This window comes from Theropithecus gelada, chromosome 3, assembly GCF_003255815.1.
Source record: "Theropithecus gelada isolate Dixy chromosome 3, Tgel_1.0, whole genome shotgun sequence".
In the NCBI taxonomy this organism is placed as follows: Eukaryota; Metazoa; Chordata; class Mammalia; order Primates; family Cercopithecidae; genus Theropithecus; species Theropithecus gelada.
Window position 1 is genome coordinate 13,539,062 of NC_037670.1, and position 27,847 is coordinate 13,566,908.

The window sequence follows — 27,847 nt, forward strand, 5'->3', positions numbered from 1 at the left end:
GACGGCTAAGTGTGAGAAAGAATAAAGAGAGAAGGAAGCACACAAGCACAGCTTAAACATCATCTATTTCTACTGAGTTTTAAGAACTCTGAGATTTTGTTTGTTATGTAATCCATTCATCAGGCCAAGCAGACACAGAACTTGGGTCTGAGTGATGATAATGAGCTGATATGATTTTCACACCCTCATCACTGAGATCTCTCCCATCAGGAATGGGTCAGGGGGCTCACAGGTGGCAGCAACTGCTATTACAGGCCTCATCTCTAGCAGCTCCTGGGGCCTGCTCTCCTCCCATTAGAAAATCCTCCACTTGTCAAAAAGGAAGCCATTTTCTTTGAATTGCAATTCCACTCCCAAGAGGCTGGGACCATTTATTGGAGTCCTTGATGTTGTGTGACCTGCAGTGACCACTGCCCCATCTTTGCTGGCTGAGGTGGTTGGGGTCCACTTGGTCATCTGGGCAGCTGCTCTCTTCTCTCCTTTCTCTCCTACTGTTTCCAGACATGTAGCATATCCAGAGAGTAGGGACCACTCTTTGGTAAAGAACCTGTCTGATTGCTGTCTATGGCAGGACTTTTGGAAGCTTCACAGGAAGCAGCACAAATTGATACTATTCCACGAAGCCGTCAGCTCCATCTCATCCATGCCCTGTGTCTTTTTTAGGGGTCCTCTTGCCAACAGAATCACAGTGGACCTGCCTGAAAGTGCAGTGACAGCAGCTGAGGCACAGCCAAGAGCTCTGGCTGTATTAATGACCTAAGAAGATGGAGTAGTCACCACAAAGTCACAGGAATCACATGCAGGGAACCAGCAATTTCGGCCAAGTCAACTCCACCAGCTTACTGGTAACCAACTGTGTGTACAGCAACCTGATAGGGACCGGAGCCATGACAGTGAATAAGACCAGACTATGCCCTTGAGGTGCTCACCTCTGCTAAGGGAAACAGGCGTGGAAACACACAATGGTGGTAAAGAGGAAAGAGGACGATAGGACTGCATGAAGGGGATGGAAAGTACCCAGGAGAGGAAACGGTTAAATGTGTGTGAGGAAGTTGGTGAGGAAAGACTCTAAGAGAAGGCTCTGTCTGGCTGGGTTTGGAAGGATGTGTATGACTCTTCTAGGGGGTACAGGCACACACCAGGCATAGATAAAAATCTGTAGGCATGGCTTGTTGGGATGAATTTCAAGTATTCTGGAATGAGGACAGCCATGGAGACAAGGGCAGGAGAGAGGAGATTTAATAGATTTCATGCCAATGGCTCCACTTGAGTTTCTGATAAGAACCCAGAACCCTTGGACTCCCCAGTAACATTGATTGAGTTGTTTTTGATTCCACATAGAACATGAACTCAAAGCAGGTCAATGAGGGGTGTGTGTGATTCTTTGCCAACTGCCTGGTGGAGAAGCCTCTTCCAACTGCAGGCAGAGCACAGGTGGCCCTGCTACTGGCTGCCACTCCAGCCCTGCCTCCTTCTCCAGCATATAAACAATCCAGCAGCCTCAGTGAATCACTACTGTGCAGTGCAGGAAAGCTCCACGCACACAGCCCAGCAAACAGCAGCACACAGCTGAAAGGAAGACTCAGAGGAGAGAGATAAGGAAGGAAAGTAGTGATGGATCTCATTCCAGACTTGGCCGTGGAAACCTGGCTTCTCCTGGCTGTCAGCCTGATACTCCTCTATCTGTGAGTAACTCTCCAGGCTCCTCTTCTCTGTTTCCTTGGACTTGGGCTGCTAATCAGGCCTCTCTTTCCCTTATGTGTTTTGAAGATCAAAAAGGATTTTCAGGCCGGGCGTGGTGGCTCACACTTGTCATCCCAGCCCTTTGGGAGGCCGAGGCAGGTGGACTGCCTGAGGTCAGGAGTTCAAGACCAGCCTGGCTAACATGGTGAAACCCCATCTCTACTAAAATTACAAAAATTACCTGGGCTTGGTGGTGCATACCTGTAGTCCCAGCTACTTGGGAGGGTGAGGCAGGAGAATCGCTTGAACCCGGGAGGCAGAAGTTGCAGTGAACTGAGATCATGCCACTGCACTCCAGCCGGGGTAACAGAGTGAGACTCCATCTCAAAAAAGAAAAAAAAAAGATTTTCAAGGAGAAGTAGCTTAAGTTTTGGACGCTACAAACATATACAGGTTACGATGGATCTTTTGCAGATCTATAAAGGAATAAATAAGCCTCTCCCCCATCCATCTCTAGTGTCAAGAAGGGTTTAGGGACAGCATTGATACAGAATAATCTAATTGACAATGGTTTGGACCCAGCTTACTAAACCAGAATTTGGATTTTACATTTTTCCCTTTAACTTGCAGGAGAAGAGGATGAATCTTCTCACCGGTGGGATCCTGACATGCTAGGGCAGGTGGAGAGAAGAGTCACTCCCTACTGTGTAGTGGAGGCTTCCTGCCTGTCACATTTTACTAACTCAATTTCACAGTTATTAAGAGTAAGGAAACATGGTGATATGAAAATAGAAAATACAAACCTCGTTTTAATTATTTCACAGAAAGTTTAGCAATTTGGTGAGTTGGGGTAACATAGTTTCCATCTACTGGCATTTTAACATGAATTGACATGGCTTAAATTCATCCTTTTTAAAGCCAGATTTTTTTGGAGATAGACTATTTCCAACATGTTCCTTCTGGGTGATAAAAGAGGGCTATTAGTTCAGTATTTGTGACAATAAATATGTATAAAATAACCTCACCTTTCCAGAATAATGTCAGGAATATGAGTCTAATGCACAAATGTATATCTCTATGACAAGATTGCATGTGTCTTTTTAAAAATACCTTCTCAAGAGTTTATTTCAATACCCCCATTTCAAATAAATCTGCTTAGCAGGTTATCCTTAACTCTCAGGACAAGGAAGTAAACAAGACTGTGAGTCTGTGATGATAGCAAAAGCATCCAGGTAGGATCAAGATGAAGTGAGAAAATATTCCTCACCCCTCAGGTAGAACTCCAAACAGATATTCATGGTTCCTGTCCCCCTAGTTGAGGTCACTTGAAGGGCAAACATTTTGGCATCTCATCTGCTTCAAGCTTGGACACAGGGGCACCATCAGTGTCATCTGTGTGTGGTTGGCCATGTTGTGGGGCTGTCACTTCAGATCTGGCAGTCAGGCAGATAGTACCTGAGCCTTACACGATGCCGGTACAGCCCAGTATTCAGAAGCTATAGTGTAGACCATGCCCTTCTTAGGCCTATACAATTATGTGCAATAGACGACTGGCTTTTCTGTTAGCCTCTTCATTGAAAACTAAAGCAGCATTACTCTACCAAACAGAGGGAAGCTAGAAAGAAACGAAACAGTTTGCCCAGCCCAGCTTCTGCCTTGACATGGAACCATGTGAGTCTAGACACTTGCCTAGATCTTTCCTGGGGGCCAATGCTGCCGACACATTAACTCAATAGTTTGTCCTGGCCTGAGAGATCATGTAACTTGTAGAAAGTTTAGAAGCAGAAATTAGTGTCATTGATTTGACTTGGCCGTGACAACAAAGGAAGGAACTGGAGTGGGAGAACCCAAGGTCACCCTGGTTTTGGTAGATGGTGCACACACTTCCACTAACTGTTCTGAGGCAAGGATCCAAATGCACTATTGGGCCTGGCTATGCTGTCTCTGCTGGGTTCTCCAAACATGAGCCTCCATGCCATTTTTCAGTTGTATTTTGCCACATATTATCAGAGTCACTGGATTTGTACAGAACGTTTGGAACCTATACTGCCTTAAGGACAACCCTTTTAAAAAAGAGAAAACAAGGTCCTAATTCAACTGTCTGGAACATTTTGTGGTTACTTATGTGGAATACTGCATCTTTTTCTATCAACAGGAAGGTACGTGGACATTAGAAGGTGCCTTTCAGCTGAAAGCATATATGAGACATATGGATCCTTTAATATACACCATATTTTTCAGTCACATTTTCCCAATTTGCCTCTCTGGGGCCAAGCTTGTGGGACTAGCAGATTCATGGTTGAATTGATGTCTGGTGACCTCTTCCATCAGCCTTTCTTCTTCCTCCAGTCTTCCACCTCTCAGTAACATCAGACTGGGAAGGTCTTCACACATCCAGAACCCCCAGTTTGGGGAGTCCACACATGACCCATCAAAGATGAGTTGCAAGCAGGCCTGCCTTAGGAAACAGCAGCCTTAATGCGTTTTCCAACAGAGATAGTTCATGTGCAGAGGCAATAAACTGCTTTGTAATTGATCACCTTGAAAAAAATGAGCATGTCTGATGTTTTGGTCTTTTCTTCCATTGCTATAAGAAATATCACAGGGTGGATAATTTATAAAGAAAAGAGATGTATTTGGCTCATGGTTCTGCAGGCTGTACAAGAAGCATAGTGACTTCTGCCTCTAGGGAGGCCTCAGGAAATTTACAATCATGGCAGAAGGTGAAAGAGAGACAGATCTTACATGACTGGAGCAGAAGCAAGAGAGGGTGGGGAGGAGGTGTTGCACACTTATAAACCACCAGATCTGATAAAAACTCATTGTCACAAGGACAGCACCCAAGGAGGATGGTGTGAAACCATGAGAAACTGCTCCTAGGATCCAATCACCTCCTATCAGGCCCCACATCCAGCATTGGGGATTACATTTCAACATGAGATTTGGGTAGGGGCACAGATTAAGACCATATCACTGACACTGCGCTTATCAGGTGAATATCACCAGCTGGAAGGCAAGATTCCACAAGAGGAGGAATGTCCTGGTTCTTAGTTGTGATTCTTCTGCACACTGTCATTCAGGGAAATATGAGTCAATCATCCTCCCCAGTAGCTCAAATCAACCAGATCATCTGACCACAGAGACTTAAGTGTAGCTGAAAGGTGCTCGAATTTCTACGAGGCCAATGGAAGCCTGGAGCACAGTTGTCAATCTGTAGAAATAAGGACTCCATGACTCCTCCAACACCTCTCTGTGAATGACGGCTTAAGAAGGCCCAGTTCCTAAAACAGGGTCAGAGCTTAGAGGGAAGGGAAAGCATAAAAGCCTCTGAGCAAATTCTAAAGACAGGGTCACCATAGGCTCTCAGTGACCCCCTGTGACCGAGTGGATGTAGTGATGCAAAATCTCATTATCACTGCAGGAAAAAAAAAAAAAATTCACCCTTTCTACCTAGAATGAGAATCCCAAAATCAGGGAAGAGTTCACTTACTAAAAAGACATAAGGGAATGAAGTGCCCTGGAAGAATTCCTGCCTGAACCTCTCAGGATCATTCACATTTGAGAACATTTATCAAGTATTCATTCCAGGAATGGGACCATGAAGACTTCTGCTGCTTTGAGCTAATCATTGTAACTTTTTGATGTCTCATGGTGGAGGTGCCAAAGGACCTTATGAACAACATAATCATTGTCGTCAGAGTTACTGTTATCTTTTATTGCCTTAATGTTACCTCCCTCTCTTGAGCATTCCAGTTCCTCAGTCAGTGACTCACCAGTCCCTATATCTATAAAGTCACAATCCCTGTGACCTGATTTCTGTTTCACTTTGTAGATATGGAACCCATTCACATGGACTTTTTAAGAGGCTTGGAATTCCAGGGCCCACACCTCTGCCTTTTTTTGGAAATGTTTTGTCTTTCCGTAAGGTGAGTGTTTTTGAGCTTTGTCTTTTGCTTCTTATGATTGCAAAGAGCAACTTAGTTCCATCAGTAAAAATGCTTCTCCTCAGGAGGAAGGTCTGAGGTTTTATACTTTCAGAAACAGTGTGTAGGCATCACCCAGAGCACAGCAAAGTTTACCCTGGGGCTCTCTTGCTAACTCTCAGGAACCTCAAGTTTGCTGCAGTTGAACAGCCCAAATCTCAGGTAGATCAGCAACTTGATGTGCAGACATTGTGAGCACCATAAAGAGCATTTCCTTTTTGCTCAATGCAGGTTCCCAGGAAGGTACAGTCATACTTAGTATTAAAAGTAGGAACAGAAGCCCCTTATTGTGGCTTGTTATCTGTGGACATGAGAGTAAAATTTCCTCTCTGTAGCAAAATCTCATGAATAGCCTTTTTTCCCTTCCTCCTGCACAGTTTTGAAACTCAGTTTATTATTATTAGGGAAACCAAGTATTTACCATTGGGTCATTTGCACCTTGTTGAAGCCTCTCCAAAAAATGCTAAATTTCCTGAGGATATTTCCATGGCTCTACCACAGCTCTTACTCCTCATGACATCTTTTGCCACTTTGAGATACAGAACAAAGGTGTTCCGCTTTACTTCTTTTCCTTTGAAGGTTGCGTCTTGTGGGTGAGTCTGAGCAGGGAGTGGATGTAACTGAGATGAGATAGTGGTTGTCTATTAACCTCAGATATTTAAGCACAATATGAATTTGTGGGTTTATTTTTTACACAAAGTCAGAATCACATGCAAAATCACTATAAAGGGGATGATTTGACAAAATTATTAAATATTTAATTTCACTAAATAGAATGTTAAATGTGCCACACGGACTGTGAACTTTGGCTGAGCCTTTGTGCCTAACCTTATCTGATGCTCTGTTCAGGGCCTGGTCCCTGGATGGAAAATTATGAGCTCATCTCCACAGGGCCAGCAACAGCAGTCAGCTCTCTGGCTTAGACAATCTTTCCTGCATACCTGAGGCTTGTTTCTCAGATTCTAGTTCTCCCAAGTGAGGGCTCTGTTGTCTAATTTTTGCCCAGGAATTTCATCTTTTTTCCCTCTGCAAAAGCAATAATTTCCCTACTTTCACACGCATCCTTGTGAGGAGGCCAGCAAACAGGCTTTGTGTGAGCAATGAAGGTTTTTAATCACTTGGGTGCAGACCAACTGAGCCTGAAAAAGGAGTCAGCGAGGGGAGATAGGGGTGGGGCAGTTTTATAGGACTGGCGTAGCAGTGGAAAGTTAAGACAGGAGCTGGCTGTTTCATGTCTTTTGTAGTTTTCAGTTGTCTCAAGCCATCTGGATATACACGTGCAGGCTTGGGCCCAGAGGCCTGACATTCCTGTCTTCTTATTTTAAGAAAAATAAAACAAAATAGAGGTGAAGTGTTGGGGCAGCAAAAATTCTTGGGGGGTGGTACAGAGAGATAATGGGCGATGTTTCTCAGGGTTGCTTCAAGCGGGATTAGGGGATGTGTGGACACCTTAAAGAAAATTTTATAATGAGTTGCAAGGAATAGGAATTTAGGCTGTGGAGAGATCTTGGGGCAGACGATGGTACCGTGGACTTGTTAAAAGTAAAATTTGTCATATAGAATAATTGGTGATGGTCTCAATACGTTTTTGTATGAATTGAGAAACCAAATGCAAGACACAAGGCCTAAATAGAGAAGGAGAAAAACAGGTACCAGGGGACTAAGGATAGGGAGGAGCCAAGATGCCCAGTTAGAAAGTGTCTACATGGGTCCAGAGTAATTATTTGCCTGGGTGGTGAGATTTTGGGCTTTATCTTTAAGTTTTTTTTATATTGTTATATACCAGGCCAGATTGGTTTAGATAAAAATAACATTCTTCATTTAAAAATATACAGAGTCCTCCTTTTTCAGCAGTGAGTAGGTCAAGGCCTCAGTGACTTTGGAGGATGACTACAGCTAAGGAGTCAACCTGGGCCTGAAGGACTGATAAAGTTTGTGATATATCTGTAATGCTAGTAGAAAAATCATTAGAAAGGCTACAGAAAGTTGTGACAGAAGTTGAAATGCCTAGTTATACCTGGGGAGTCCGTCTTGTATTGCCAATGGGGATCCTCTTGGGGAACTGCCCTTGTGCCTTCTTGAAGGTCTGGCTCATGACACCAGTGGGTGTCAGTGTGAGATTGGGCTAGGGTATAAACTGTTTCCCACTCATCTCAGGAGAGGGTAGAAGTCAGGAGGACATTTAAGTCCCTCCAGGTTAAATTGTAGGACTGAGTTAAATATTGGAATTCCTGTATATATTTAGTGGGGTCTGATGAGAAAGAGCCTAAAAGGTGACTGATGGGAGAGGTCCAATAGAGAAAAAGGCACCTGACTATGCCTTCAGCTCCAGCCACCTCTTTAAGAGGAAATTGTTGGGCAGGTGGGGAAGGGCTAGTCTCAGAATGAAACTGTTAGCTGGATCGGGTGTGAGGAGGGGAGGTGATAGAGGGATTATACGGTGGAGGAGCAGAGGCTGAGGAAGAATTGGGACTTGGCCTGTTGAGGAGCAGCCTGGTGGGGAGGGGAAAGGTCAGATGGGTTCATAGAAAAGGAGGATTCAAAGGACTCAGAGCTTGGGGTGGAGACTGAAGGAAGAGACAGGAGAGAAAGAAGAAAGATTTGGAATGAGTCACATTGGGAGCAGAGACTATGGAGAGACCGATGTGTAAAAGAATGCCTGGATGTCAGGCACCTCACACCATTTGCCCATTTTTCAACAAAAATCATCCAGGTCTTGTAAGATGGAGAAATCAAGTGTCATTTTCTGGTTATTTGGAACCATTGTCAAGTTTGTATTGGGGCCAAGCAGTATTGCAGAAGAAAATAAGGCATTTAGGTTTTAGGTCAGGTGTTAGTCAAAGGGGTTTTAGGTTTTGAAGAACACAGGCTAAGGAAGAAGGGGGAATGGAGGATGGAAGTTTGCCCATAGTGAAGGAGGCAACCCCAGAGAAAAGAGAAGGTAGAGACACGGAGATGAGGGGGTGGTACTTGCCACCCAGGGGAGGTGGTACTTGCCATCCAGAGGAGGTGGTACTTGCCACCAAGGTGAACGATCAAGGCAGGCATCCGGACAGTGATCAGATACGTCTGAAATGTGGGTGAATCACCAGGCAGGCATCTCTACAGTGATTTAGACACCAAGGGAAGACTGTTCCTGAGTTCGTGACCAGCACCAGAGTTTTGAGTTCATGGATAAAATGCATCTCCTCTGTCTGTACCAGAAAGGGAAAGAAACTGAAATTAAGGAAGGGAGAGATTGAAGGGGGGAGGGATAGCAAGAGAGGTTGGAGAAGAGAATAAAAAGAGGCTGCTTACCCGATTTAAAATTGGTGAGATGTCCTTGGACTGGCTGTTCTGAGGACCCAAGGTCATAGGTGGATCTCCTCATGGAGTGAGGGCGAGGACAGGGAACTGGTCTCCCGAAGGAGTCCCCCGTCCTGGGTCTTTGGCACCAAAGGTCATGCACATACGTGTGAAGAGACCACCAAAAAGTCTTTGTGTGAGCAATAAAGGTTTTCAATCACCTGGGTGCAGGCCAACTGAATCTGAAAAAGGAGTCAGCAAAAAGAGACAGGGGTAGGGCAGTTTTATAGGACTGGGGTAAGCAGTGGAAAGTTACAGTTAAAAGAGGTTATCTATTGTCAGCAGAGGAGGGAGTCACAAGGTGCATGGTGGGGAGATCATAAGACTTATTGTCCAGAAGATTGTCACGAGGTTGATCGATTGATCAACTGGGGCAGGGCAGGAACAAGTCATAATGGAATGTTATAAGGTTGGTCAATCAGTTAAGACAGGAGCTGGCTGTTTCACTTCATTTGTAGTTTTTGGTTGCCTCAGGCCATCTGGATGTATACATACAGACTTGGGCTCAGAGACCTGAAACCCACCATCTTTCCCATGTCAACTCTTTAGTGGATGAACCCCCAAGATACACATTCGAGGGACTTTCTTTTCCATAGTTAAAACTTCACCCCTGAAATATAGAAACAGGAAAGTTTTCCAGTGCAAACTCCAAGCAAGTGTCATAATTTGCTGTGTCCGATGTGTAGAGGGGACATTTTTTCAGAACATCCATGTTAAGCTGGAACACTGGAAAGCAAGTCCTCTTTGTCATTTTGTCACTCACTCATTTTCTCACTCAACAAACATGCCTCACACTTATCTAAATCTGCTAGTCTAAAAGAGGTCCCTCATGTCTGTAACTTTCTAATTCTGCCAGAATCCTAAAGTGAGCTCATGAAATAAATGAAAAGGATGAAGAACAAAGAGATAAAAGAGTGTATGTTCCCTTCTGATGCTCTCCCTTTCCCTTAACCTCAGTTTCTCCACATGCCCCTGGAGGTGATCATTCAGGGAAAGCAAAGAGACATCAGAAAGACAAGGAGTTACTTAGTATTTATACACAAGGATCAGTTAGTCATTCAGTATCCACAACACTTAAAGAAAATTCAAGAGTGATTTCAAATTTCCCATGTCAAATACCTCCTCTGTTTTCTCTCCTTTCCCTTATGATGTCTCTAAATAAGCTTCCTCTAACTGCCAGCAAGTCTAATTTCATTGGATTTGACTGTTTTCAGCCCCAATTAGAGGCAGGGTTAAGTACATTTAAAACAATAATCAAATATTATTTTGTTTCTCCTCCCAGGGCTTTTGGACGTTTGACATGGAATGTTATAAAAAGTACAGAAAAGTCTGGGGGTGAGTATTCTAGAAACTTCCATTGGATAGACTTGTTTCTATGATGAGTTTACCCCACTGCACAGAGGACAGTCTCAGCCCAGAGCCTCTTGGGATGAAACTCTTGCCAACCTAACTACAAACAGAGAGGCTCTCTGAAAGAAGAGGATATGTATTTGGGAGTAGAGTATTAGAATGGGAATCTGTGTGCCATTATAAGCTATGTGCAAATTCAGGGAGGGAAACGAAGACAAAGATGTTCCAAGAAAATATGAGGAGGACTTCACATGGGTTTTGAAATAGTTCTCCTTCACTACAAAGATCAGTAACAAGGGTGATGCCACACCAAGTTTGGACAGGCAGTTGCTTGGGAGGTGTCCTTGCAGAAATATTTTTGTGTAAAGTTGGGATGGGCTTTTTCCAAGCTTGTGGTTTTGCAAAGTCTTTTGTGATAGTTTTGTTATCAGGCACACAAGCATGAGAATCCACTCTTTATAGCCTTCTGTGATTTGTCAGGGTTTTTAATCACACACATAGGCACACAGACACACTGACACACACATACACGTGCCACAATTTTGGTTCTCACAACATTCACACTCGCTATTGTAAAACTCTTTGAGGCTTGTCCTACCAAGGATCCCGTATGTCATCAGGTGTTGAGGTCTTTGGTCTAAACTAGGCTGGGAGCATTGTGGTTACCACTTTTCTCCAGGCTTTGGTGGCCCAGGGACTCCCAGCATCATGTTCTGTCCAGTGTCTCCCTATTCCCCCCTTCTTTTTTTCTTCCCTTGGTGCCTTTTATCTCATGCATTGTCTCAGATGCTTCTAATATGTGCTCATAAATGCAGGGCATCGTCTTCTTCCCACATCGATTCACTTTCAGTTAAAAGCCAAAACTCTTTCATTTAAACTTTGGATTTAACATGCTTTTGAAAGAAGGGTTGAGAGATATAGAGAAACAGATTGGGAAACCATTTATGCTCTGCTGTTTCTTTTTTTTTAACTTTCTGTGTAAGTGTAGAATTTTTCATTCTGTTTTATTATTAACTTTAAGCCAAGACTTTTTAATAGAAGGATATACAAATATATCTTTGTCTGAATATATCTTTCTGCTGAATTTGAAGAAATGGTGAATATTCTTAAACCATTGTGTTCCCTGGTGGGCTGATGGACTGTGATTGTATAAGGTGGCCTCAGCCAACTGTAGCAGCTGTTGCCTGTCAGAGGGGCAAGCAGTTTGGCAAGAGTGGTGGAAGAGGTGTAATCGTGTGTTCGTTCACAAGATGCAACAGGGAGAAGGTTTTGCCTCTTTGTACTTCATCTTGTCTCATCAAGTCCTCAGAAACCACAGTGCTGCCTGAAGGGTGCTGTGGAGCTGGCACAGCCCATACACACAACACGACTGAGTAGAAAGAACATACAGCTCTGGATATCCATGGGCCCCAGAGAATCTGCCCTTGAAACATTTAGTCCTTGTGAGCATTTGATGATTTACTTTCACGATCAAAGTCTGGCTTCCTGGGTTTGGCTCCAGCTGTAGCATAAGGCTGTTGATGTTTAATCAACTCTGTATTCTCCACACAGTTTTTATGACTGTCGACAGCCTGTGCTGGCTATCACAGATCCCAACATGATCAAAACAGTGCTAGTGAAAGAATGTTATTCTGTCTTCACAAACCGGAGGGTAAGCATCCAGTTTTTGAAATTAAAATACTCATTGATTGATTAAATTTTATTTTAAAATTCTTATATATTCATAGACATTTGCCTAAAAAATGTGCAGCAAGATTCCAGGTACACTTCATCCTACCCACTCCCCCAGTGCTGACATCTTGCAATCTTGCATAACTATAAATACAGCATATTCATGTTACGATAGTACAGGAAATTGACATTGATACAGTTCACAGAGCTTATTCAGGTTTCACCAGTTTTATGTGCCCTCATTTCTGTGTGTAGTTTTTTGTTTTTGTTTGTTTTTTCTTTGTTTGCTTTTTGAGACAGAGTCTTGCTCTGTCACCCAGACTGGAGTGCAGTGGCATGGTCTTGGCTCACTGCAACCTCCACCTCCAGGGTTCAAGCAATTCTTCTGCCTCCGCCTCCCAAGTAGCTGGGATTACAGGTGCGTACCACCACGCCCCGCTAATTTTTGTATTTTTAGTAGAGACAAGGTTTCACCATATTGGCCAGGCTGGTATTGAGTGCATGGGTAGTTCTACGTAAATTTATCACATTTGTAGATTTATGCAATTACCAGCATGATCAAGATGCAAACCCATTCCATCTCCATATAGCTCCCTGCTGCTATCGTACAGTCACAAGTCTTTTTCTCTGAGAGGGTCTTTATCAGTGAAAATGTCTTTCTATTTTGAGGATGCCAAAGTATTAATTTTTTTTATGGATTGTGCTTTTGGTGTCAAGTCTGAAAGTTCTTTGCCTAGCCCTCCTTCCTATATTGCCAATTTTTCTAAAAGTCATAAAATTTAATGCTTTACTAAATGTAACTCTATTATTTTGTGTTATTTTTTGCATAAGGTATGAGATTTAGATCAAGGTTCATTTTTTGTGGCTTATGGCCATCCAGTTGTTCCAAAGCCATTTTTGGAAAGTTGGGCATATTGTTAAAAATCAATTGGGCATGTTTCTTTGCATTTGTCATTTGCTATTCTGTCCCACTGATCACTGTGTTTATTCTTCCACCAATAACAAACTGGTGACTCTACTAGCTGTACAGTAACTCTTAACATCATGTAGAGTGAATCTTCCCACTTTTATTGACTTATTTTTTCAGATTTATTTTAGCTCCTCCTGGTCCTCTGCTTTTCCATAAAAATTAAGAATGAGTTTATCAGTGTCTACAAATAAACATGCTGTTATTTTGACAAGAATTGAATTAAGCGTATACATCAATTTAGGGAAAGTCTTTATCTATACTATGTTTGGTCTTTCAATTCATGAACATAGCATGCATCTCCAAGTCCTTAGATTTTCTGATTGTTTTTAACAATTTGTAGTTTTCAGCATAGAGATCCTGTACATGTTTTGTTAGATTTATAGCTAAAGTATTTCATTTTTGTTGGAGTGACTGTAAATACTATGTTTTTCTTGTGTTTTCAGATATTGATTGTTGGTACACAGAAACATGCTTGATTGTTGTTTGTTGATGTTGTATCCTAGAACCTTGCAGAACTGACTTAGTATTTCTAGAAGTCTTTTTGTATATTCCTTGAGATTTTAGACACTGACAGTTATGTCTCTTGAAAATATACAATTCTTGTATTTCCTTTCCAATCTGTATGCCTTTTAATTCTTTTTCCTTGTCTATTGCACTAGGATTTCCCAGTATAAAGTCAAGTAAATGTGGTGAATTTTTTAATTGTTCCTAATATTAGGAAGGAAACATTTGGTCTTTCATGATTAAGCATGATTTAGATGAAGTGGGGTTTTTTTGTAGATTCCCTCTATCAAATTGAGGAACTTTCTCTCCCTAGTTTGCTGAATTTTTAACATAAAAGACTACTGTAAGTACTCATTATAAAACAAAACATGGCTATGGAAGATGAAAGAAAGTTTCAAACATGCTGGCTTGATAGGCCAGTTCCAACTAGGCAAAAATAATTATCTCTTTCTCTTTTTTTCTATCCATGAAATAAAAAACTAAGAGAAAAGAATGTTCATAGATTGCATTATTTCTTCAAAATATGTTTCTAGTTTCGAAACTATTACTACCATTTTTTTAAAACCACCACATCGAGGCACCTCTTTTTCATGTTGCCCATGGTTTAGGTGAACATAAAGACAGAGCTCGTCTGAGGCAACATACAGTACACCAAAGCCACCTGCCTCTCTGTCACCACTCTCTCTCTACAGTGCACAAGTGCTAGGTGTTGATCCTGACTATTCCACTGGAAGAACAGGTTCCCTACCATGTGGAGAATTTGTATGTAAAAAGAGACTGGGATATACAGGCTGGAGACCACATCAGGTGGCTGGGTCTCCCGAACACTGCCCCCACACACAAATACATCCCAGGACACTGGGCATCTGGGATAAATCTCTATTGAGCATCTAGCATAGGGCCTGTCACCTAGTAGACAGTCACTAAATATTTGTTAAATATGTGATGCCTGTTTAACATTTTCTACAACCATGGAGATTTCCACAACTGAAACAGGACAAAATGTTTCTGCTTTGAACGCTAGCCTTTAGGTCCAGTGGGATTTATGAAAAGTGCCATCACTGTAGCTGAGGATGAAGAATGGAAGAGAATACGATCATTGCTCTCTCCAACTTTCACCAGTGGAAAACTCAAAGAGGTATGAAAATAACATTAGTTTTAATTAGAAACTTAAGAATGAATCAGGTGGGGACAGGTAGAAAGTAAGATCACAGTTTCTTTCCAAGGGGTAGTCTGCTGAATTTGAGTTTCCTAAAAATGGTCTTTTATCTTTATGTACAGAAAATACATCACAAAATTCTTTATAAAATGTCACTTACTGCTCCGTGCTGGGGAAAGGCATGTTCTTCTGGGACTAGAGTCTGCACATTTTACTATGGGTGGTGTTGTGTTTTGTGCTTAGATGGTCCCTATCATTGCCCAGTATGGAGACGTGCTGGTGAGAAATCTGAGGCGGGAAGCAGAGACAGGCAAGCCTGTCACCTTGAAGGAGTAAGTAGAAGTGCAGCCATGGGGTTCTGAGCTGTCATGAACCCCTCAAGCTGCCTGCCATGGAGTTGATATTCCCACTGTTGGGTTATTCCAGTCACCAGACAAAAGGAAGGTTGTGGTATTGCAACTTCAATGGGTCTCCCAAGATAGGCCCACTCCCAAGAGGAGGTGGGGTAGCTGGGGGAAAAAGGTCATCTCCCATATGCACATGGACCAGGATTTACTTATCCATTAAATTGTCAACATGAATGTTCTGGAAGACTAAATGCATACTTTAGGGGGGGAAATGTGTGATTGCACCAAAGTTTTAAGCATGGCGTGTATGGGATGGTGGAAGGGGAAGGCACTTGGTATCTATTGGTTGGCAGTGAGTACGATGGGAAAGTTATAATGGAGAACTTTGAATAATTTTGACCCTTTCATGGTTTTTCTGAGGATATCAGTAGAATACTATATATTAAACATTCCCAACACTGCTTTTTTCTCCAGTCTTAAAGAGACAAGGTCCTATAAATGCTATAGGCAGGGTAAGCCTATCATTTGCTGTCTACACTGGTATGTGCTTCAATTATGCAGGAACAACAGGTGCAATCTGCGCCTGTCCTGGGCAGACCAGAGATATGTGGTCACTCAGCTATAGGAATTTCCAAATCAATTTTTAGTGATTTTCTTTAAACCAGGACATTGCTGGTCATTATATTTTACTAAAATGATTCTGCCAACAGGGCAATCTCAGCTCACAAGAACTGGGGATAGTGAGACTTTCCAAATCTTGAGCAGGGAGTGTAGAGAATAAGGACGATATTTCTGGGAGCTCAGAACAGGGTGTTGCTGTTTTGTGAAGTGCTGAAGAAGAATCAGCTCTGGGCGTAGAGTCTGTAGTCACGCAATGTCACCTGTCTTGAGCCCCTTAGGAAAAGTGAATTTTTCTCCTCTTGTTCTGCTGAAGCACACTGCTTACACATCTTGTATCATCCACACTCAACACATGCTACTCCAGTTCTCTGATAGTGGGTCCCTGTCTTCCTATGATGGGCTCCTTGATCTCAGAGGTAAGTATAACTCAGTTCAGAGTCTCCATCACCCCCAGTGTAGGGCCAGCTGTGTCACTGGCACCCGATAACCACCATCTGATGGAGTGTGATGGGACATGATCCATTAGATAGTTCTGAAAGTCTGTGGCTCTTTGTCTGTCTTTACTGGACATGTGGGTTTCCTGTTGCACATATAGTGGAAGGATGGTAAAGAGGTGCTGATTTTAATTTTCCACATCTTTCTCCACTCAGCGTCTTTGGGGCCTACAGCATGGATGTGATCACTAGCACATCATTTGGAGTGAACGTCGACTCTCTCAACAATCCACAAGACCCCTTTGTGGAAAACACCAAGAAGCTTTTAAGATTCAATTCATTAGATCCTTTCTTTCTCTCAATAAGTACGTGGACTACCATTTCCTTTTCTCTTTCTCTCTCTTAAAAATAACTGCTTTACTGATATGTAAATCACCATGTAATTCATCCACTTAAAATATACAGTTTAATGATTTGTAGTACATTTGAAGATATGTATGACCAGCACCATTGTAAACTTTAAAACATTTTTGTCAGTCTAGAGACCTCGTACATTTTTAGTTATCAACTCCCTGCCACAAACCCTGTCGTCATATGCAACCACTAATCAATACTCTGCCGCTATAGATTTGCCTATTCTGGATGCTTCATAGAAATGATATTCATTTGTTACAGTTTTTTTTTTTTTAAATTCTCTAGTTCATGAATTTGTACTTTAGTCTGTATTATTTTCTTTCTTCTGCTGGCTTCAGGCTTAGTTTGCCCTTCTTCATTTACTGTGTTGTGGCATGAATGTAGATTATTGATTTGCGACCTTTTGTTCTTGTAAATTTAGACATTACAACTATAAATTTTCTTCTGAGCACTTCTTTGCCAAATACCATCAGATTCTGGCCTATCACATCTTAATTTTTGTTCAGTTCTAAACACATTCTATTTGCCCTTTTAATTTCCACTTTGACTCATTGGTTACTTAAAAGTTTATTATTTAACTTTCACATATGTGTGAGTTTCCCAATTTTCTTTACTTTGATTTTAGCTTTATTCCATGATAGCTGACCGAGATACACTGTGTTATTTCTATCTTGACTACCTGCTATTTCTTGAACAGCATAATTAATTTAAACAGCAGGTTATGATTTGGGTTATCCTAAGAGACTCTAGTTCAATAGATAAAGGCAAAGAGACTAGGGCACTGAATTTTGGTTGTTTCATCATTCAAAAGATGCACAAGGGGCTGCTGATCTCACTGCTGTAGTGGTGGTCCCTATGCATAGACCTGCCCTTGCTCAGCCACTGGCCTGTGAGAGGACAAAACTCATAGAAAGAATGGCTTCCAGTTGAGAGCCTTGATGTATTTTACTCTTCTGATGGGTAGAGAAAATTAGAATTGCTCCAGGTAAATTTTGCACGTTCACAATGGTTTCATTTTGTGGGTTTTTTTTTTTTTTCCTACAGAAATCTTTCCATTCCTTACCCCAATTTTTGAAGCATTAAATATCACTGTGTTTCCAAGAAAAGTTACAAGTTTTCTAAGAAAATCTGTAAAGAGGATAAAAGAAGGTCGCCTCAAAGAGACACAAAAGGTAAAACATGGTGGCAGTTATAGGTGGATGTTTAGTTTTTCATAATTTTTTGTTAATATACATATGATTGGTGCACTTCCCTGTCTGTTTTTAGAGAAATATTTTAACATAAAGAGTACTCATGCTTAGAGCAAGATAATTGATTTGGTAGGAATGCAGAAAGCGGAGTTTGGGGAAGGAGATATGAGAACGAGTCAGAGATAGCACTTAAAATTTGATATCAGGTACCACAATTAGTATGTCATGGCATAAATACTATTCACACAAAACTTTATCACACCACTTCCCTTCAATAAATTGCCAAAGGATAAACATTACTGTTTGGAAATATATTTTACTGGTATTATGCTTTCTCTAGATCAGAGATTGCTAAAGAATCATTTCAAGTACAAGCCTGTTATTTCAAATATTCTCCAATGAAAGGCCCTATCAGGCCACCTCCTGAAGTGTAGTGTGTGTTACATTTGAGCCCTCTCACAGCCTCAAGTGAACAGGCGTCTTCTCCGGGAATTGAGGCTGCAAGGCTGGCTAACTCAGCTTTGCCTTCATCAGCCCTAGAGGCCAGCCAAAGGATGTCTGCAGATCAGGGAGGTAGGAATGGGTAACCCAGGTATCACTGAAGATTGTATAGATTTTGGGAATGTTGGAGTATTTGAAGATGCTCCCACCAAAGCTGCTGATAAGTTCTGGAAATATCAGGAGAATAATCTTTGTGAACATTGGTGAAGAAGAAGAGAGAAGAATAAAACGTCCAGGACTTCTTCATGGGTATGCAGTTAGGACCACAGAAAAGACCAAAAAGCAATTGAACATTTTATCCAGATTTGTTTCAGGAAAACATCCTGCTTTCCAAGGATTTAGATGGATATTTTTTTCACTGGTGACTCAGGCAATACCCATCAGATTTCCAGTCTTCAAGGGGCCATATTCTCAGAAGGGAGGTTGAGGACTGCACTTCCGATTAACTTCTGACTTCGTGAGTCACTTTCTGTCAATAAAATTTCGCTTTTTGCTTCTAGCGCCGAGTGGATTTCCTTCAGCTGATGATTGACTCTCAGAATTCGAAAGACACTGAGTCCCACAAAGGTATCCAAAGAGTGCTTCTGGGGGCTCCTGGTGGGGCACTCAGAGGGAGGTCCTTGTTCTGAAAATATACAGGAAGTATTCCAGGAAGATGAGAATTTCTGCCACATAGCAGAATGACACAGGTTTTGGATGTTATAAATGGTAGCTGGAGGCACTTTCTAGAGGCATACAGGCATAGATAGCCATGTTCTAAACTTAAAAGGGCAACCCTAAGGAAACCTGGCATGCCAGAGTCAGCAGTCTGTGAATCACCTACATAAGATAAAATGGCAGTTTCAGCCTCCTCCACATCCACAGAATTAAAATTTCTGCCTGGAAATTTATTAGGTTTCTGCAAAAGTAATTGCGATTTTTGTGATTACTTTTAATCGCAAAAACCGCAATTACTTTTGCAGCAGCCTAATGCATCTAATATCCAATCAGGAGGCATGCTGTCCTAATAAGGGTGATTTTAACTGGTAATATTTGGTGAAAGTGTGTTCACCAGGTTAATCTACTACAAAGTTATTTTTTTCTTTGGAAAGGATAAGTAACTTGTGGGGAAAACCTCTGAGACCGTGTAAATATCCTCTTTGTCTTCAATCTTTCACCTACTAGTTTTAAAATCCATGTACAATTTTCACTGAAGTCATTATTACCATGACAGTGGCAAAATGATGACCATGTTCAATTTCAAGTCACCAAGGTTTGGCAATCATGTCACAAAATTCCCGAATATTTAATCATTGGTTCCAGAGAGCAGGAGTAGGCTGACTTCAGCATACTGCTTTAAATATGTCCATGTCTACAACTACTTCTGTCTGTCTATCTATCTATCTATCTATCTATCTATCTATCTATCTATCATCTACCCATCTATCATCTATTTATCTACTTATTGATTATCTACGTATCTATCTCTCATCTGTCTATTCATCTATCTATTCCATTACAACTTGCTGTGATAAACGAAATAGCCTATTGTGTTAGTGTTTCATCTAGAAATCACTAGACACATATAGCTATTGAGCACTGCACATGTGGCTAGTGCCACTGATGAAAAATTTTAAATTGTATTTAAGTTTAATTGACTAAAATTTGATTTTAAATAATCACATTTCGATAGTGGCTACCATATTGGACAGCAGAGCTCTAAACTTTGAGATTATAGTTCAGTTTTGCATCAGTGTCATCAGGTTCATGGTAACTGAATACACATATTAGATAGTTGAATTTGCCCACAACTGCACCACAGAAATCTTCACCGGTAAATCACAGCTTTGTCGACATTTCTCACACTCCTTTCATATGGCTTTTGGTTGTGAATTATGTAGTTGGAGCAGGCGTCATATTTATTTCTGTGTTCCAGGTCTTTAAATGTCCTAATCCAGTCCTGATCAAACAGACCAATGATGGACCACCCTGAGCTTCTCTCAGGAGAAAAATCAAGGGGGGTGCCAACTTGTAATGACAGAAGCTTATGCTATTTTAATGCCATTCATCAGACTACAGTCAATCACCACTCATCTAGCTTTTTGTCCATCTCCAATTGCTGTACATCCTGAGATAGTCAATTCTGAGACCTATAGCCTAGATCTACCAGCTGATGCATCAAAGATATAAGCCATACTTCTCAAGATGGGCTATGCACACAAATTACTGCATCTTGTGAAATTCAGATTTTGAATCAGTAGTTCAATGGTGGAGTTTGAGATTTTGCATTTCTGTTTTTGTTGCTATTGTTTTGCTTTGAGACAGAGTTTTTGCTCTTGTTGCCCAGGCTGGGGTGCAATGGCACAATTTCGGCTCACCACAACCTCAGCCTCCCAGATTCAAGCGATTCTTCTGCCTCAGCCTCCCAAGTAGCTTACAGGGATTACAGGCATGTGCCACCATGCCTGGGTAATTTTGTATTTTAGTAGAGGTGGGGTTTCTCCATGATGGTTAGGCTGGTCTTGAACTCCTGACCTCAGGTGATCCATCCGCTTTGGCCTCCCAAAGTGCTCGGATTATAGGTGTGTACCACTGCACCCAGTTTTGCATTTCTAACTAGCTCCCAGATGTTTATGACCCATAGACCACACTTTGAGTAACAAGAGGTGGTCTGTATTCCAATATTGGTCTCTTAAGTTCCCTCAAACATATCTACAGGAAAGGTCCTTCAATTTTCCATACATTTAACCATTAATGTTGCAATTTTTCTCAAAGTTTGTCAAGGTATATTGTAGCTAAAATGAATTACATTTTTCTTGGGAGAGAAGACTACCCCATATTAATTTACAATAAAGTACTTTTAGGATCATTGAAGGAGCACACCCATAACACTGAATATATTAGGCAGAAACGCTCTCTCTGGAAATTACCCAGCTGTGCAGGTGGCAGGGATGGCATGAGGAGGAGTGGATGGCCCACATTTTTGATGACCTCGGGGAAAACTGGATTAAAATTATTTGCCTTGTTGTGGCTCTGTAAGACACACATCAGAGTGAAGCCACCCGCAGTGAGACTTTGAATTGCTTTTCTATTTTTTTCCCCTAGGTATTTGAGGGCTTCATTTAGATTTCTCTTCATCTAAACTGTGATGGCCTACATTGACCTGATTTACCTGAAATGTTTTTCCTCTCCTTTCAGCTCTGTCTGATCTGGAGCTCATGGCCCAATCGATTATGTTTATTTTTGCTGGCTATGAAACCACGAGCAGTGTTCTCTCCTTCATTATATATGAGCTGGCCACTCACCCTGATGTCCAGCAGAAACTGCAGAAGGAAATTGATACAGTTTTACCCAATAAGGCGAGTGGATGATGCATGGAGAAGGAGGGAGGAGGTGAAGCCTTAGCAAAAATGCCTCCTCACCACTTCCCAGGAGAATTTTTATAAAAAGTATAATCATGATTGTTTCACTCACAATATGTAGGAAGGTTCTGAAAATGAAAAAAAAAAGAAACATAGGGAATTGTTGCTATTGGCAGAAGTATAAGATCTTTGTAAAACAGTCCTCTCCCTGGTTCATCTGCTTTCTATTACCACAATAATGCTAAGTAAAAAACATCCAAAAAAACTCAGTGGCATTTAACGATAAGCATATTGCTCACACATCTTGATAGTAAGCTCTGCTGATATTGGCAGGACTTGCTCTGGTCTGGCTGGGGTCTGAGGGAGCCTGGCCCTGGGTGCGCTGTGCAGGCTGACTCAGCTCTGCTGCACAGCTGTCTCAGTCAGGTAGCCACTGGTGAAGAAGCAAAGCTAGAACCAGCGTACCTGACCCTTGAGCTAAACTCTTAAACTCTATAATACTGCCTTCCAAATATAAAATCAAGTACTTAGGTGCATATCAACCATACTGTTTTCAGACCTCTGCCAAAACTGGGATTCTTTGTGTATGAAGAGACAAGGCTTTTGGGCTGGCCCTCATATGGCAGTGAGGTGAACACAAAGGGATGTTCTTTAGAGATTACAGTCCAGCCCTGAAGCAACAACTAGGAGACTGTTTCAGCAAGTGAGGACAGGGCTGTGTGGGGTTCTATCCTCTTCATAACTTTGCCTAGCACTTTAATCATGTGCACTGGTAACATCCAATCAGAACCTTCTTTTGTCATATTTGGGATAGAAAGGGACTAGTTTGTCCTCAAATTATTCATAGAGATTTTATATAATATAGTGTTTCCACATTTTATGTGTATAACAAAAGCCCTGCTTTCGTGTGTGTGTGTGTACACACACACACACATATATATAATACAAATCCTGCTTTGTAACTGTTTTTGTTTGCATATATAACAAAAAGAGTTATGAAGCAGGACTTTGACCAATAATCCTTGTGTGGTGCAGGGAACTTGCTTTTTCTATCTGTTTTCACTTTCTTGGTTACAGACATGTGACCTCTTTTTGAAAGAGACAATCACTTTGTCATATTGTATTTGATGCTAGTGGTCATAGCCTATTAGTCACACTTGCTTCCATGAGAAAGAAAAAACACTACATGGTTATGCTAAGGATTTCAGTCTCTGGGGTGAGAGCTGTCCCAAAAGTCTCCCGCTTTCATAACTCCTCCACATATCTCAGTGGGCCATTGAGCACATCAATGGGCATGACAGTTATTAAAACACTTTATGAATGCTACAATCCTTTTCCAGTATGACTTATTCTCTGGAGCTTCTAACACTTCAACAGTACTGCATGGACTGAGTTAAAAAGTTAATTCAAAATCTCAATTTATCCAAATCTGCTTCTTTCTTTCCAGGCACCACCCACCTATGATACTATGCTACAGATGGAGTATCTCGACATGGTGGTGAATGAAACGCTCAGATTATTCCCAGTTGCTATGAGACTTGAGAGGGTCTGCAAAAAAGATGTTGAAATCAATGGGATGTTCATTCCCAAAGGGGTGGTGGTGATGATTCCAACCTATGTTCTTCATCATGACCCAAAGTACTGGACAGAGCCTGAGAAGTTCCTCCCTGAAAGGTACAAGGCCCTGGGAAAGGAGCCCTCCCTGAACCAGCCTGGTTCAAGCATATTCTGCCTCTCTTAATCTACAGGACAGTCATGGGCTTGTACAATCATTTGCTTATCTTTTTACTTTTAAAAGTTTTTTTTTTAATCATGAAATTGATCATTGTCACACTTTACAAACCATAGACTAGATAAAAGAAAACTATAGCCACCCACAGTCCCAGCAATTTAAGATGAAGGTCAAAAATTATGTCCTTAGGGGTCATAAGAGTCCAAAATATAAGGACTCTTTTAAAAACATATGATCTCAATGCTACTATTATGTCCTACAAATGAATATTTTTTCCTTAATATAATCAAATCTTCTGGAATCAAATTTGAGTAAAAACCATGGATCCAATCTTCAAAGAATTCATAGCTTAGTGGAAGACATAGACAAAGAAGGCAGTGATGATACTGCTTTGCACTGGTACAGTAGCACATGCCCATGTAAATTATCTGACTTAAACTATTCTGTGGAGGAGCTGGGGAGAAAGAGGCAGAGATGGAGATTAGAGGAAGGAGGAGGAGGAGGAAAGGAGGGATAAGACAAGGTAGGGAGGAGAAGGAGGAGAATTAGAAAAACAAGAGAGGAGAGGAGAAAAGGAAAGTGCAAAATAACAATTTTGAAGTAGTGCAAGACGATTTCTTCTTCTCCTTCCTCATGACCAACGTAAGTGTGACTTGAGGCAGGAATCTACTTTTCCATCAGTCAGTCTCATCACTTACTTGCGTTTTATAGTGTGAAAACATCACCACCCTGAATATAATCTGAGCATTTAGAAATAAATACCCTTTGCAACACTATTTATCTCATCTCAACAAGACAGAAACCTCCTATAGTGTAAGGAGAGTAGAAAGAATCTGTAACTTACAATTCTCATAGCAAAATAGGCATAGCCGGATTTCAATGACCAGCCCACAGAAGTATACTGTGTACTACTAGTAGAGGAGTGATCCCTAAGTAAGAAACCCTAACATGTAACCCTTAGGGGTATTATGTCATTAACTTTTAAAATATCTACCAATATGGAACCAGGTTCAGTAAGAAGAACAAGGACAACATAGATCCTTACATATACACGCCCTTTGGAAATGGACCGAGAAACTGCATTGGCATGAGGTTTGCTCTCATGAACATGAAACTTGCTCTAATCAGAGTCCTTCAGAACTTCTCCTTCAAACCCTGTAAAGAAACACAGGTCAGTCAATTTTCTGTATTAATAATGTTTTATTAAGAATTATTTTAACTGAAGGGTCTATATATTTAAAAAAGAATACACTCATTTAATCTTTTAATAATTTGTTCTCTGGGCCAAGAAATCTCTTTGGACCCATCTATGATCTTTAAGGGCACTTCAGTTCTGGAGGTCAAAAGCCTCCATTAAAAACATCATGTAAATTCCATGTAGATTAGCATGGCATGATTATCTGCAGTCTCCTTGAACTTGAACAAAGTTTAAATTCAGTTTCAAGTCTATTGGAAAGATGGGGAAGTATTTCATGCAATAATGAGGTGCAATTATTATCTTGTTTTGACTTTTGAATGGTGCTATTCCTTCCCAGAACTTGAGGAAGCTTTCTCATGACAGTGGCTCCCAACCACTAGCTGTACACTGGAATCACCAGTGAGCTTTAAAAATTTATTATGCCTGGGACATCTCAGAAATTCTAAACTAATTTGCCCAGAGTGTGGCTTTAAAAGCTCCCCAATTGCTTCTCATGTGAAGCCAAGGTGGAAAATGACTAATTTAAGGTATTTCTATTGGATATGAAGGACTACCATAGTCCAAGGCCATCCTTACTGACCTCACCTTCCAGGTGCCTAGCTCCATCCAACTGGGCTCCTTTTCAACCCAATTATAACTCTATTAATCTTCTTCCCTTTCTTCTCCTCATTCTATTCTTATCTTTCAAGTCCTAGTTCAATTCCCAAGCCCCTCCAAGGTGTCTTCTCCACCTAGTCCAGGGCTCATTTACTCTTTTGCTCTGTTATTGGTTACTGGAGGCTATTATCATATAATTTCATAATTTGCCATTAAATCATTGAGTTTTGTTCTCTATATTTTATCTGTATCTAAGAATGTCTTCCCCTTTCCATTAACAATATCCTCTCATGTGGAGAAATAGGAACACTTTTACACTGTTGGTGGGATTGTAAACTAGTTCAACCATTGTGGAAGACAGTGTGGCAATTCTTCAAGGATCTAGAACTAGAAATACCATTTGACCCAGCCATCCCATTACTGGGGATATACCCAAAGGATTATCAATCATGCTTCTATAAAGACACATGCACACGTATATTTATTGCGGCACTATTCACAATAGCAAAGACTTGGAACCAATCCAAATGTCCATCAGTGACAGACTGGATTAAGAAAATGTGGCACATATACACCATGGAATACTATACAGCCATAAAAAAGGATGAGTTCCCGTCCTTTGTAGGGACATGGATGCAGCTGGGAACCATCATTCTCAGAAAACTATCGCAAGAACAGAAAACCAAACACCCCATGTTCTCACTCATAGATGGTAATTGAACAATAAGAACACTTGGACACAGGAAAGGGAACATCACACACCAGAGTCTGTCATGGGGTTGGGGGAGGGATAGCAGTAGGAGATATACCTAATGTAAATGATGAGTTAATGGGTGCAGCACACCAACATGGCACATGTATACATATATAACAAACCTGCACATTGTGCACATGTACCCTAGAACTTGAAGTATAATAAAAAATAAATAAAATTTTTTTAGATAACTACAAAAAAAATAATAAATCCTCTCATTTTATTCCTTTTAAAATATCCCAGTGGTGCCTTGCAAGTGACCTTATCTAATTCAAGCATTTGGTCATTTGGTAAATGTTTAAGGAGTGATGTGCAGTCAACTGGCTTGAATACAAATATTAAGTTTTTTAATGTGAACATTTAGCAAATGACATTCATGTATTTGCATGTGTGTGTATGTGACATGTCCATGTGCATGTCTGTCTGTCTGCAGGGAAAATGTATTCTTGCCTTTTGAAAATTTTTAAATAATAAGGTATTATATTTGTAGAAAGATTTGGAATCTTTTCTCTGAAGAAGTTAAAAAATAGATGTCATTTATCCATATTAAGTAAGACCCTATAAATCTTATTTCTAGGTCTCATGTATTTATTAAGCAACTCCACCCCTTAAGCAGGCTTTCTACATAGGAGAGGAGGAAGATAGAGATGGTTTCCATATTATTTCCATATTCCACATTATTTGTGGCTTTAGGCCAGCTATGTAGCTATCCTGCATGTGTGCTCAGACAGGGGACTCAGCCCTGAGAGAAAGTGGTCCTCTGGCACACCTGGGATGGGGAAGGCACTCACTTGTAAGTCCCAAGCTGGCACTTCTTGATTGCCCATCACTCCATGGAGATCAGAATATCACTCTGCTGTGTTCCCTCAACACTGAAGCAGTGTCTGTCTCCATAAGAATGGGGCTAAAAGTTGAGTCAAAACACTGTAAGAATTGAGAGGTTCCCCACTTGCACTACCCTTGGAAACCAAGAAAAAATGTCAAAAAATAAAATGATGATGCTTCCTGAAGGTGTCTTCCCATCTTTACACTAGATGGGTTCCATTGGGAGGAATTACTGGACTCTGGAAGTTGAAGACTGTCCATATAAATAAAATGTACAACAGTTAGTCAGGATTACCTTGCAAGTTTCAACATACACCAAATTAACTTCATAAGATGCTTTAAAAATAGTTTAGCATTATACCTAATAATCTGGTTTAAATTTTTAAAACTCATCTATTTTCTTAAAATTTAAATCAAAAAAGAACATGGGTTCCCATGAATTTGTCTCAGGTCAAGCCTCATACAGAATAGGTACTCCATAAATATTCTGTTAAATGATTGATGATGAATGCTCTCATTATCCAATCTTCACACATCTTATTGAGTAAGTATAAAGAATCCAAGATTTATAATGCTGAAAGTAGTTTTTATATGTTTACAAAGTATTATTGTCATTAATGCATTTTTTTACTTTGATGCTATACTTTCTACTTTTGCTTTATGTAATGCTACTCAATATGCTTGTTTAACTGTTGCAGATCCCCCTGAAATTGAGCTTTGGAGGACTTCTTAAAACAGAAAAACCCATTGTTCTAACGGCTGAGTCAAGGGATGAGACCGTAAGTGGAGCCTGATTTCCCTAAGGACTTCTGCTTTGCTCTTCAAGAAAGCTGTGCCCCAGAACCCCAGAGACCTCAAATTACTTTGTGAATAGAACCCTGAAATGAAGATGGGCTTCATCCAATGTACTGCATAAATAACCGGGGATTCTCTGCATGTATTGTGCTCTCTCATGGTCTGTATAGAGTGTTATACTTGGTAATATAAAGGAGATGACCAAATCAGTACTGGGGAAGTAGATTTGGCTTCTCTGCTTCTCATAGGACTATCTCCACCACCCCCAGTTAGCACCATTAACTCCTCCTGAGCTCTGATAACAGAATAAACATTTCTCAATAATTTCATCCACAATCATTTCTCAATAATTTCATCCACAATCATTAATGAAAATAAGAATTATTTTGATGGCTCTAACAGTGGCATTTATATCACATGTTATATCTGGAGT

The 27,847-nt window shown here is 40.9% G+C and overlaps 1 protein-coding gene across 2 annotated transcripts; it reads left to right on the forward strand.

Annotated features, from left to right (window-relative positions):
• Window positions 1–1,403: 1,403 nt before the first annotated feature.
• LOC112621196 (cytochrome P450 3A7) lies at window positions 1,404–27,750 on the forward strand. Of its 2 annotated transcripts, XM_025380525.1 has the most exons (13): window positions 1,404–1,685; window positions 5,516–5,609; window positions 10,294–10,346; window positions 11,913–12,012; window positions 14,531–14,644; window positions 14,909–14,997; window positions 16,284–16,432; window positions 17,526–17,653; window positions 18,673–18,739; window positions 21,350–21,510; window positions 22,961–23,187; window positions 24,254–24,416; window positions 27,318–27,750. In XM_025380525.1, exons 1-13 carry the CDS (start codon window positions 1,615–1,617, stop codon window positions 27,411–27,413), a joined length of 1,512 nt encoding a protein of 503 aa, XP_025236310.1. In that variant the 5' UTR covers window positions 1,404–1,614; the 3' UTR covers window positions 27,414–27,750. The 2 variants fall into 2 exon arrangements, with proteins under 2 accessions (XP_025236310.1, XP_025236312.1); XM_025380527.1 differs by lacking the exons at window positions 14,531–14,644; window positions 14,909–14,997; window positions 16,284–16,432; ... (4 more) ...; window positions 24,254–24,416; window positions 27,318–27,750 and adding an exon at window positions 12,569–12,622.
• The last annotated feature ends 97 nt before the right edge of the window (window positions 27,751–27,847 follow it).

Coding starts and splice junctions, on each gene's coding strand:
- LOC112621196 (XM_025380525.1), top strand. CDS start 1,615: ATGGATCTCATTCCAGACTTGGCCGTGGAAACCTGGCTTCTCCTGGCT. Junction 5,610..10,293: donor ATGTTTTGTCTTTCCGTAAG/GTGAGTGTTTTT, acceptor TTCTCCTCCCAG/GGCTTTTGGACGTTTGACAT. Junction 17,654..18,672: donor GCCTCAAAGAGACACAAAAG/GTAAAACATGGT, acceptor TTTTGCTTCTAG/CGCCGAGTGGATTTCCTTCA.